Source organism: Trachurus trachurus, assembly GCF_905171665.1.
Source record: "Trachurus trachurus genome assembly, chromosome: 11".
Lineage (NCBI taxonomy): Eukaryota > Metazoa > Chordata > Actinopteri > Carangiformes > Carangidae > Trachurus > Trachurus trachurus.
In genome coordinates this window covers 3,375,153-3,387,893 of record NC_139904.1, presented here as the reverse complement: position 1 = coordinate 3,387,893, position 12,741 = coordinate 3,375,153, and the positions used below count along the sequence as shown (strand labels likewise).

Below are 12,741 nucleotides of genomic sequence, written 5' to 3'. Positions count from 1 at the left end.
GCTGGGAAATATGACTGAAGGCACATGGAAGTCTGCATGTGTTGACACGCCCCCATGAGTTGACGATATATAGCTAATTAAAAAAATAAAAAAAATAACCGGTCAAAGTTCTTGTTATCAGTTAAACGGTTAAACATGTGCATCCCTACTCCCAACTGATTTGATTGTTCCTCTTGTTCCTGCATGTGGAATTGTGTGTGTACCGGTATGTTTGAGTGTGGAGCGCAAGGGGCATGGTTGGTTGACGCACATATACTTTGGTGTTGTTATGTTTGATGCCCTGCTCTCCTTGTGCTGCAGGTGAGAAAAGGAGGAGAGAAAAAAGCTTGAATGAGAATGAAAGCAGTACACAGGGGATGTAGCCTATTATAATGAATAAAGTTATATTTGATTTAGTTTGGACCATCCTATGGCTTCAGAAATGAATTCATGCTGGCAGTGTTGCTCTGATGGTTCTTATGTTTTTTTTTCTTCTAATTCAGACATCCATTTTGGTGGTTTATTACATAATGCACCAAATGATTACATTTTCTTCATAAAAAAGTGCAACACCCACAATTTGTAATAAGTGACGCAAAATGTAACAACTTATTACAAAATGCGGCAAAGTTTATTACATATTGCGTTCAAGATTTTTATTACAAAATGTGTCAGATTATTACAAAATGCGGCGTTATTACATAATGACATGAAATTTTATTACATTATTACATAATGCGGCGTTATTACATAATGCGGCTTTACACGCCGTTGTTTCATCCACTTATTTTCATCCAGATAAGGTGCACACGCCTTGAAGAGACAGGTGCATTGCCTCGCCTTTCTGCATCAGCACTGGCATGATGGATTAGCCAACATTCCTGATGATATATTCAGTATTATAAATGATAAATGGTAAATGGTCTGTATTTATATAGCGCTTTACTATACCTGAACGATACCCAAAGCGGTTTACAGTACATCGCATTCACCCATTCACACACACATTCACACACTGATGGCGGAAGCTGCCATGCAAGGCGCTAACCACGACCCATCAGGAGCAAGGGTAAGGTGTCTTGCCCAAGGACACTACGGCAGCAACCGGGACAGAGCGGGATTCGAACCGGGACAGAGCGGGAATAAAAACGGAACGGAAGAAATAAAACGGAAAGGTGAAATCCGGCGATCTGATTGGTTGTTAACCGTGGTATATTGAGCATATACCACGGCTACTATTCTAAAGCCTTATCACAGTTAGGCTATCACTCCGCGTCAGGCACGTATGACTGGTGTGAATGGAAGTTATTGTCATGTCTCCATGACAACGGACTGTTGCAGTCCGTAGCAAAAGACAGCTGATGTTTTTATGATGTTAAAAAATGGACTAAAGTAGTTGAATTCACACGTTTAATGTTAACTTTCACCTCCGGGGAGGGTTAATAATGGTAGAGTGGACCGAGCAGTGACTTTCACCTGAAAATAAAGCGGAGGAAAAGACGAGATGCAGAGCTAACTTGGAGCTAACGTCTGGAGAGGTGGGACTATTTTTTTCACAGTGGGGCTATTTTATTGGATAATATGTATTTCTGGTTGAATAAAACTACATGAAATTGATTGCATATCCGTCTGTCATATTACTTTTATTGGTAACCGTTTTATATAAGCAATATATCACTCCAGTCTAAGGGGGTTGTCGTTCCTCCACTTTACGTCGGGCCGAACAACGCCCCTTAGCGGACTGGAGTGATATATTGCTTAAATATTCAGTGCAGTACTTGTACCTGTGTGGTGTTAGTACTTCATCTCAACACTTCCTTCACCTCTGCTGCTAATTATAAAGAGAATGGGATGTTGTGTAGATGCGGGAGACGTACGACGAAGCTGAATATGAATCCAAGTAAGGACAACATTTTGTATGGATCGATGATCAACTGATCAAATGTTTATTAACATCATTATTTTAAACTCCACACAAAGTCAAACAAACGTAACGTAAAGACTGAAAATATTTTACATATTAAAAGTAGTAAAAAAGGAGATGTGTAATAATGAGACAGCAGGAGGACAGGTGCAGTTTAACAGGTTCAATTCACTGACTTTTCCCTTTAAGAAATAAACAACATTATCCTCTTTATCTCTAACTGCTCTGCTCCACTGTCACTGACACCTTCACTGGTAACAGCTTCAATGGGAGTTCATCACCAATGTTAATGTATGGAAACATCTTCTGAGTGAAAGTGTGTGTGAAGGTGTGTATGTGTGTGTTAGTATCAGGATCAGAGAACGACAGTTTTCCTCTGTTCAAGTCCAGATTCACTCTGATCCTCTGGAGCTTCTCCTGCTCTAGGACAACAGTTACAAGAGTTGATGGCGAAAATGCTGAGACATTATCTCCATTATCTCCTATTCCCCATAATCCAGACACTATCTTCTTTCCATTCCTCTGCACAAACTCTGTTAACACACCCAGTGTCCACCTTGTACTGTCTCCAACTTCGACATCCCAGCTGTGAGTCCCTGAGTTAAAACCCTCAGAGCCCAGGACAGAGCAGTAATACTCAATCCTCTCTGGATTGTAAGGAAGCGGCTGTTCATCTCCCAGTCTCACACTGGTCAGATCTCCAGACAGGATGAGTTCTGGATGAGCAGTGTTTGGGTCCAGAACCACAGGACTGTAGGAGACCATGTCCTTCATCTTGTTCCAGATGTTGAAGGTCAGGTTGCCCAGGTGTTTGGCCTGGTCTATCAGAGCTCCTGAGTCCAGCTGTAGATCCTCCAGCAGGGGGCGCTGCTGGACTCTTTCCACTGCAGCCTTGTAGTTGAGCAGGAATGAGACGTCTTCAGCTCTTAGCTCGTCCTCTGTGGCCCTGACTGTGTGTGAAAGAGCTGCTATCTCTCTGCTCAGAGCCTCCATCTTCTCCTTCATCCTCTGACTCTTCTGCTCCTCTTCCTCCCTCAGTGCAGCCATCCTGGCCTCCTCTTCCTCTACTAGAAACTGGTGAAGCTTCTTAAACTGCTCCTTAATCTGCCTCTCTGTGTGTCGGGCCTGGGCCTTAATGTATTTTGCTGTTTGATCAAACTTCACTTGAACTTCTTCAAAACCCTTTAACTTCTTCTTTAAGGGCTCCAGAGTTTCCTCAAGTTCCTTCTTGAGTTTCAAAGCAGCTTCATTGATGGGTCTAAATCTGTGGTTGGTGTGTGTTTTTGAATCTCTGCAGATGAGACACACTGGCTGCTGATGGTCCAGACAGAAGAGTTTGAGTTTCTCAGAGTGCAGACTGCAGAGAGCCTCTGAAGATCTCTGCTCTCTCTCTAGTAAGAAGCTCTCACACAGGTTCTTCAACACCAGGTTACAGGGTGGTTGGTTTCTTGAAGATCTTGTCTTACAAACTGGACACAGTGGATCTTGTTTCTCTCTCCACCAGCTCTTCAGACAGTCTTTACAGAAGCTGTGGCTGCAGGACAGAACAACAGGATCTCTGAAGATCTCCTTACAGACCGGACAGCAGAGATCCTCCTCTGATCTGGAAGCCATTTAGTCTGTGAGTGAAGATGAAAACACAGCAGACATGAAGTAGAGTCAGTCATGGCTCCCCTCCCCTCCCTCCTCTACTGACTAGGCCAGAGGTCGGCAACCTGCGGCTCCTCTTTCGTCCCTCCGTTGTGGCTCTTGTGGTTTAGAGAGGATAAGCTCATTTGGGGGAAAAAAAAAAGATAGGAGGCTAAATAATGGCCATTCATTTTTTTTGTCCATTGTAATAGTTATTTCTTTGGACATTCAGGTGCTCATGTGACATTAAAATAAAACTTGTTTCAATATTTTGTCAATCAAAATATGCGATGAGATGTCAGATGAGAGCTTGCAATCGTGATAATCAAAGTGACATCTTACAACCCGTGCAGTGAAGTTCAGAGGCTCTGAATGGGTTTTGATATGGTGGGAAAGGGCCCACATGGCTCTTTTAATGCTAAAGGTTGCCAGACCCCTGGACTAGACTGAAGTTTACTGTGACTCTGAGCCTATGTTTTAGTCAAACTTAACTCACCTTCAGTGTGTGGAGTGTCAGCAGGTTGAAGCAGCAGTGTTGTAGCTGGACTCACTCACAGGAAGTTGTTAGTTTGGTCTGAAATTGATTCTGATCGTCTCTTCTTCCGTCTGCTTCTCCGGGACTGAAGTGGAAGTGCAAGGAACTGTTTCTTTGTCTCTGGTGAGTTATGTGAGGGGGCGGAGTCAGGGCCGATTGGGAGATATGCGAGGCCCAAGATGAAGTAGTGCTCCCCGGCCCATCACATCTACATAGGCTACTTGCCAACATGGTGTATAAATTGTCATAATTTCTTGCCTTGTACTTTAAACCTGATGAAGGAGCCTTGTTCTGAAAATCTTGTTTCTTTGATAGTCAATAAATGATTCTGTTTAATGTTTACCATTGAGGACAATAAAAAAAAATGTCAAAAGACCCTTTAGCAGGTAGGTTTGCACGTCTTTTATAGGTGAGTGAGTTTTGAGACTGTGACAGACCACATGTCAGCTGTAGGAGAGGAAAACTGTTCTCAGCTCCACCGCAACGAAGGTTGTTTGTTTTTTTAATAAAACCCCGGTAGCGACCCGGATAAAATACAGGAGGACACACGGTACCGGCGCAGATCCTGGCGCTACATACGAAATGGCCCCCATGTGCTATGATCAAGGTGGCAAAATCACCCCGGTGGCCTAACCCTGCCTGTAACTTGACGTATTACTGCCTCGCAGCGTGCAGGCAGACCAGGGTTGCCAAACACTGTGGCAAATATCCCCCACAATCTTACTTGTTTCCTTCAATGTAAAATCAGGAGATTAGCTGGGAGGCCTCCAAAGCGCGATCCCCGAGGTGGTCGCCTTGTTTGCACCCCCATTGCGGCAGCCCTGAGGACAGAATACCACACACCCGCAAAAGCAATCTGGTTTATGCAGTCCAATGCAACGAGGAATGCAAAGACCTCTAAATTGGAGAAACAAAACAACCACTGCATAAACACATGGCCCCCACAGGAGAGCCAACTCCTAAGGCCTGGACTCTGCAGACCATTTACATCTCAAGGAGAAAGCCCACTTCTTTGAGGACAGCAATGTTCACACCCTAGACAGAGAGGACAGATGGTAGAGTAGTTAAAGAAGCCATAGAGAAACCATCCCTCAGTAGGGGAGGAGGTCTCAGACACCACCTATCTCCAATTTACAATGCTGCCCTTCAAACAACTGTTCACAAGTGGCCTGTGACTCCAACGACTGTCATTTTAACACAATAGGGCACTAACGAAGTCGAAACCAACTTTCCACCAAAGACAGTCACTCTAACGACTGTCGTTGGCACATGGAGCACAAAGGCGAGGCAAGGCAATTTTATTTGTATAGCCTGCGCATATTCTCATTTGTCCAGGTCATAGTGTCTCAAAGGAATTTTAAATCGAAAGCAACTGGACTTGGTTATTTGTCTAGGAAGACGTTTCACCTCTCATCCAAGAGGCTTCATCAGTTCATGCTCGCATCTGACCAGGCTGGGACTGGTCTTTATTTGTATAGCCCGTGTTTACAAACAGTTTGTCTCAAAGGGCTTTACATGGCATCATAACAACATCCTCTGCCCTTTGACCCTCACATCGACTGAGGAACCCAGGGACCCAGTGACATAATCAGCCTTGTGAAAGCCCTCCCAGAGGTTAAATACCTGGGTCTCCACACCAGATAGTTGGACCAGTCCCAGCCTGGTCAAGTGCAAGCATGAACTGATGAAGCCTCTTGGATGAGAGGTGAAACGTCTTCCCAGACAAATAACCTAGTCCAGTTGCTTTCGTTTTAAAATTCCTTTGAGATAAACTCATGTAGATTAATAACACAAGCTAGGAATAAATTAAACGTAATAATTGTGTCAAAGTAAAAGTCTTTTTTGTTCAGGTAATAATTGTAACATCAAACTCTATCGTTGTATCCCTAATTTATCTGTTCATATGTCATGCATGCCATCAACACATTTTTGTCAGGTGACAGACAGTAGAAAGACTGGAGGAGATGGAGGAAGAGCGGCTGGAAATTCACAGGTGATGACTACAGCCAGAGTGTCACAGTCTGCTCTGCCCCTCCCCCTGCTCTGCTGCTCAGTCACACCCCTCATCAGTTCAGCTTTCACCTGCTGCTCTCACCTGCTCACCATCTCCAATCAAGCCAGTAGATGCAGCCTCACTCCACTCATTCTTTGCCAGATTGTCTTTGCTCTCATGCCTTATGATTGGAAGACGCCATTCAACACCTCAACTGGACACTGTACCTCATAATGCCGTTCGGCTGACCAATGCCCCTGTCGTCTTCCAGGCAGTGATAAACAAAGTGCTCCAAGCCATGCTCAATCGATATGTCTTTGTTTATCTTAATTACATCCTCATCTTCTCCCAGTCCAAGGAGCAACACATCCACCATGTCCAGTCTGCCCCCCAGCACCTCCTGGAGAACTCCCTGTATGTGAAAGCAGATACATGTGAGTTCCATGTCTCTTCAGTGTCTTTCCTTTGTGGCACAAGGCAACATCCAGATGGACCCAGCCAAGGTCTCTGCTGTCACCTGTAGGCTGCTACGGCTAATATGTTAGCAATATTCATTAAATTAACATATTCTTCATTTTTGTCATTGACAACACAAAACCACCCACATGTAATAAACTTGGAAATTATCATCCTTTATTTTTAAGGTAATTATAAAAACAATCTTAGTAAGACAGACCAAAGTAATTAAGATAATGAACAATAATCAATGAACAAATGCACAAATACAACTAACCAAGCACAAACTTCACACCTCTCTCTTCAACGACTCAACACCTGCTCACATCAACCTGTCCTCTGTCTCATGACTGATGCTGAGCTGATTGTAACTAACTATCTGACACCAGGTGGAGCCATTTGTCAGCTTCTTAGGAAACACAGGATGGATGGGAGTTCAAATCCAGTCCACACTCAGACCACATGCTCATTTTCTGTGAAACCAGTTATAGTTTAAGAGGAACCATGCAGGATTTTTTACTTGAATTAAACAGCTGTGGAGTAATTATGATGGTTGAACAAATGACTTGTAACTTGTGTTTGAATCACTTTCTGGTACCTTGGTGTTTGACTATTTTCTGATATTTTACTGTATAATACATACATACCAATACCACACTGTGAAAACACCCAATGAAGCATGTTTTAACCTGTTTATCAATGAAATAGTCAACAACTGATCCAGAATCAGAGAAGTAATCATTACTTGAAGCCTTGTACCAAGTTATTAAACCACTTTGACCAACGACAACAATAAAATGTTGCATCAGCATTGGCATGATGGATCAGCCAACATTCCTGCATATTCAGTGCAGTACTTATACTGTGCAGAGTACTTGTAGTGTCGTATTAGTACTTAATCTCAACACTTCCTCCACCTCTGCTGCTAATTATAAAGAGAATGGGATGTTGTGTAGATGCAGGAAACGTTAAAGACGAAGCTGAATATGAATCCAAGTCAAGAAAACATTTTATTATGTTGATGAAAAACAGGAAAGAATGTACATTAAGCTTTTGTGATGAACTGACATGTTGATACATTTTAGATCATTTAATATGAACAGATACAAACATTTCACATATGTAATTAAACAAGAAGAAAGTGATCAACTGATCAAGTGGTCAGTAATTTATCTTTTTTTTTTTTTTAACTCTTCACTCCATACAAAGTCATGATAACAAACGTAATATGAAATTAATTATACAGATAAAAAAGAGTGAATATGTTTTACAGATTAAAAGTAGTAAAAAGGAAAAGTGTAATAATGAGGCAGCAGGAGGACAGGTGCAGTTTAACAGGTTCAATTCACTGACTTTTCCCTTTAAGAAATGAACAACATTATAAATATGATCATCCTCTTTATCTCTAACTGCTCTGCTCCACTGTCACTGACACCTTCACTGGCAACAGCTTCAATGGGACGTTTCTAACAGTGGCAATGAGTGGAAACATCTTCTGAGTGAAAGTGTGTGTGAAGGTGTGTATGTGTGTGTTAGTATCAGGATCAGAGAACGACAGTTTTCCTCTGTTGAAGTCCAGATTCACTCTGATCCTCTGGAGCTTCTTCTGCACTGGGAGATCAGTGGCTGGAGCTGATGGTGAACATGCTATGTATTTATCCACACTGAACCCTATTGCCCATATTCCAGACCATATCTCCTTTCCCTTCCTCTGCACAGACTCTGGTATCACACCTAGTATCCACCATGTATTGTCTCCAACCTCGACATCCCAGCTGTGAGTCCCTGAGTTAAAACCCTGAGAGCCCAGGACAGAGCAGTAAGTATCAAATCTCTCTGGATTGTCAGGAAGCTGCTGTTTGTCTCCTCCTAGTCTCACACTGGTCAGATCTCCAGACAGGATGAGTCTTGGATGAGCAGTGTTTGGGTCCAGAACCACAGGACTGTAGGAGACCATGTCCTTCATCTTGTTCCAGATGTTGAAGGTCAGGTTGCCCAGGTGTTTGGCCTGGTCTATCAGAGCTCCTGAGTCCAGCTGTGGATCCTCCAGCAGGGGGCGCTGCTGGACTCTTTCCACTGCAGCCTTGTAGTTGAGCAGGAATGAGACGTCTTCAGCTCTCAGCTCGTCCTCTGTGGCTCTGTCTGTGTGTGAAAGAGCTGCTATCTCTCTGCTCAGAGCCTCCATCTTCTCCTTCATCCTCTGACTCTTCTGCTCCTCTTCCTCCCTCAGTGCAGCCATCCTGGCCTCCTCTTCCTCTTCTAGAAACTGGTGAAGCTTCTTGAACTGATCCTTAATCTGCCTCTCTGTGTGTCGGGCCTGGACCTTAATGTGTTTTGCTGTTCGACCAAACTTCACTTGAACTTCTTCAAAACCCTTTAACTTCTTCTTTAAGGGCTCCAGAGTTTCCTCAAGTTCCTTCTTGAGTTTCAAAGCAGCTTCATTGATGGGTCTGAATCTGTGGTTGGTGTGTGTTTTTGAATCTCTGCAGATGAGACACACTGGCTGCTGATGGTCCAGACAGAAGAGTTTGAGTTTCTCAGAGTGCAGACTGCAGAGAGCCTCTGAAGATCTCTGCTCCCTCTCTAGTAAGAAGCTCTCACACAGGTTCTTCAACACCAGGTTACAGGGTGGTTGGTTTCTTGAAGATCTTGTCTTACAAACTGGACACAGTGGATCTTGTTTCTCTCTCCACCAGCTTTTCAGACAGTCTTTACAGAAGCTGTGGCTGCAGGACAGAACAACAGGATCTCTGAAGACCTCCGTACAGACCGGACAGCAGAGATCCTCCTCTAATCTGGAAGCCATTTAGTCTGTGAGTGAAGCTGAAAACACAGCAGACAGGAAGTAGAGTCAGTCATGGCCCTCCCTCCTCTGACTAGACTTAAGTTTACTGTGACTCTGAGTCCAGGTTTTAGTCAAACTCACCTTCAGTGTGTGGAGTGTCAGCAGGTTGAAGCAGCAGTGTTGTAGCTGGACTCACTCACAGGAAGTTGTTAGTTTGGTCTGAAGCTGAATCTGATCGTCTCTTCTTCAGTCTGCTTCTCCGGGACTGAAGTGGAAGTGCAAGGAACTGTTTCTTTGTCTCTGGTGAGTTATGTGAGGGGGCGGAGCCAGGGCCGATTGGGAGATATGCGAGGCCCAAGGTGAAGTAGTGCTCCCCGGCCCATCACATCTACATAGGCTACTTGCCAACATGGTGTATAAATTGTCATAATTTCTTGCCTTGTACTTAAAACCTGATGAAGGAACCTTGTTCTGAAAATCTTGTTTCTTTGATAGTCAATAAATGATTCTGTTTAATGTTTACCATTGAGGACAATAAAATAAAATGTCAAAAGACCCTTTAGCAGGTAGGTTTGCACGTATTTTATAGGTGAGTGCGTTTTGAGACTGTGACAGACCACATGTCAGCTGTAGGAGAGGAAAACTGTTCTCAGCTCCACCGCGACGAAGGTAGTTTTTTTTTTATTTATAAAACCCGGGTAGCGACCCGGCTAAAATACAGGAGGACACACGGTACCGGCGCAGATCCTGGCGCTACATACGAAATGGCCCCCCATGTGCTATGATCAAGGCGGTGGCCAAAATCACCCCGGTGGCCTGCTAACCCTGCCTGTAACTTGGCGTATCACTGCCTCGCAGCGCGCAGGCAGACCAGGGTTGCCAAACACTGGCAAATATCCCCCACAATCGTACTTGTTTCCTTCAATGTAAATTCGGGAGATTAGCCGGGAGGCCTCCAAAGCGCAAGGCCCGAGGCGGTCGCCTTGTTTGCACCCCCATTGCGGCGGCCCTGAGGACAGAACACCACACACCCGCAAAAGCAATCTGGTTTATGCAGTCCAATGCAACGAGGAATGCAAAGACGATCTAATTTGGAGAAACAAAACAACCACTGCATAAACGCATGGCCCAACACAGGAGAGCCAACTCCTCAGGCCTGGACTCTGCAGTCCATTTACATCTCAAGCAGAAAGCCCACTCCTTTCAGGACAGCAATGTTCACATCCTAGACAGAGAGGACAGATGGTAGTTAAAGAAGCCATAGAGAAACCATCCATCAATAGGGGAGGAGGTCTCAGACACCACCTATCTCCAATTTACAATGCTGCCCTTTCAAACAACTGTTCACAAGTGGCCTGTGACTCCAACGACTGTCATTATAACACAATAGGGCACTAATGAAGTCGAAACCAACTTTCCACCAAATACAGTCACTCTAACGACTGTCGTTGGCACATGGAGCGCAAAGGCGAGGCAAGGCAATTTTATTTGTATAGCCTGTGCATATTCTCATTTGTCCAGGTCATAGTGTCTCAAAGGAATTTTAAATCGAAAGCAACTGGACTTGGTTATTTGTCTAGGAAGACGTTTCACCTCTCATCCAAGAGGCTTCATCAGTTCATGCTCGCATCTGACCAGGCTGGGACTGGTCTTTATTTGTATAGCCTGTTTTGTGAAGCACCAGATTATTGTTTGATTGTTTGTTTGTTTGTTTGTGTGTCTGTTTTATGTTTTGCTGTCTCTGTTTGGGACCCAGTCTCTTGTTTTATCCATTTTATTGTTGGTCTTTCTCCCTAATGTTGTAGTCTATGTGCCTTAGTGACTCCCTCTCATGTTTTTAGTCTATGTGTTGTGTGCTTGTCTTTCTTGTTTTAAATCCATGTGTACAGTCTACCATCTAATAGGACCACAATGGAAACAAGCCTTTGGGCTTTATTGTGTTTTTAATCCTTTTGAACACTTGTTTGATGTTTTTTGTTCAATAAAGTATTCAATCAATCAATTTATAAACAGTTTGTCTCAAAGGACTTTACATGGCATCATAACAACATCCTCTGCCCTTTGACCCTCACATCAACTGAGGAACCCAGGGACCCAGTGACATCATCGGCCTTGTGAAAGCCCTCCCAGAGGTTAAAAACCTGGGTCTCCACACCAGATAGTTGGACCAGTCCCAGCCTGGTCAAATGCGAGCATGAACTGATGAAGCCTCTTGGATGAGATGTGAAACGTCTTCCCAGACAAATAACCTAGTCCAGTTGCTTTCGATTTAAAATTCCTTTGAGATAAACTCATGTAGATTAATAACACAAGCTAGGAATAAATTAAACGTAATAATTGTGTCAAAGTAAAAGTCTTTTTTGTTCAGGTAATAATTATAACATCAAACTCTTATCGTTGTATCCCTAATTTATCTGTTTATATGTCATGCATGCCATCAACATATTTTTGTCAGGTGACAGACAGTAGAAAGACTGGAGGAGATGGAGGAAGAGCGGCTGGAAATTCACAGGTGATGACTCAACCTGATCTCACAGAAATGCGTCAAATGACCACGAACACCTAGTACCAGATTCCGTGCTCCTTTCACGTAATGTGTTAAAATTACGTGAAAGAAGCACGGAAACAGTCTCCACTGAAAGCCAATGAGTCCAAATTCCGTGAGATGGCCACGCAAACCGTGTCGTGGTGGATGCACGCATTTTCAGCTTCAAAGACAACACCCCCAGTGCGTCAACAGCCTGACGAACGGTCACTGTCCCTCCTCGTCACATGCTTGACTCATTAGGTGCCCGTTTTTTTTTTTTTTTTACTTTTCCTTAAAGCTTTATTGAACCTGATGCTGCTGTGTCTGACGTAGTTTACAGCAAGGACGTCCTTTCGGTTATCTATTTATTTATTTATTTATTTAGTGATCATGGTGTTTGGTGCAGAATAATCAATCAATAAATAAATAAATTAGGTCGGAAGCTACGTCAGACCGGGGGGGGAGGGGGGGGGTTGTGGATTCTACAGGTGAAGACCACTTCCGCGTTCAAAAAGCTGCTCTGTTTAATCAATATTCTGAAGAAAGATCTGATTATTAGCCATAACGCTGTAACCATCCAAGGAAGACTGTGTAACAATATTATGTGCTTCTGCTGAGTCCAAAAGCCCTGTGTAATATCAACTTTATTTTAAGAAAACATGTTTTGTTTCCAATGTCATATCACGGAGAAGCACTACATTACCCATAATCCTCATATTTATCAGCGACGTGTCTAATTGGTTGAGCTTGCTGTTACCAGCAAATGAAAAAATAAAACAAATTGAGCTTATATTATTTTCTTAGTAACTAAAAGGTCTTAAAGGGACAGTATGGGACTTTGTTGGCTTTTTATTGACAAAAATCAAATATCGCTTTCATAAATACGTATTTCACTGAAGTGGAATCGCGCCCG

General features: G+C 43.4%; 2 protein-coding genes across 2 annotated transcripts; both read right to left on the bottom strand.

Annotated features, from left to right (window-relative positions):
* Positions 1–2,119: 2,119 nt before the first annotated feature.
* LOC310993836 (E3 ubiquitin-protein ligase TRIM35-like) lies at positions 2,120–3,549 on the bottom strand (the record flags this gene model as incomplete). The annotated part of the gene is made up of 1 exon (XM_083982321.1): positions 2,120–3,549. The coding sequence occupies exon 1, from the start codon at positions 3,515–3,517 to the stop codon at positions 2,120–2,122; it is 1,398 nt and encodes a 465-aa protein (XP_083838447.1). The 5' UTR covers positions 3,518–3,549.
* Positions 3,550–7,921: 4,372 nt separating this feature from the next.
* Positions 7,922–9,322, bottom strand: LOC310993713 (nuclear factor 7, brain-like; the record flags this gene model as incomplete). The annotated part of the gene is made up of 1 exon (XM_083982155.1): positions 7,922–9,322. One exon carries the CDS (start codon positions 9,320–9,322, stop codon positions 7,922–7,924), a length of 1,401 nt encoding a protein of 466 aa, XP_083838281.1.
* Between the last annotated feature and the right edge of the window lie 3,419 nt (positions 9,323–12,741).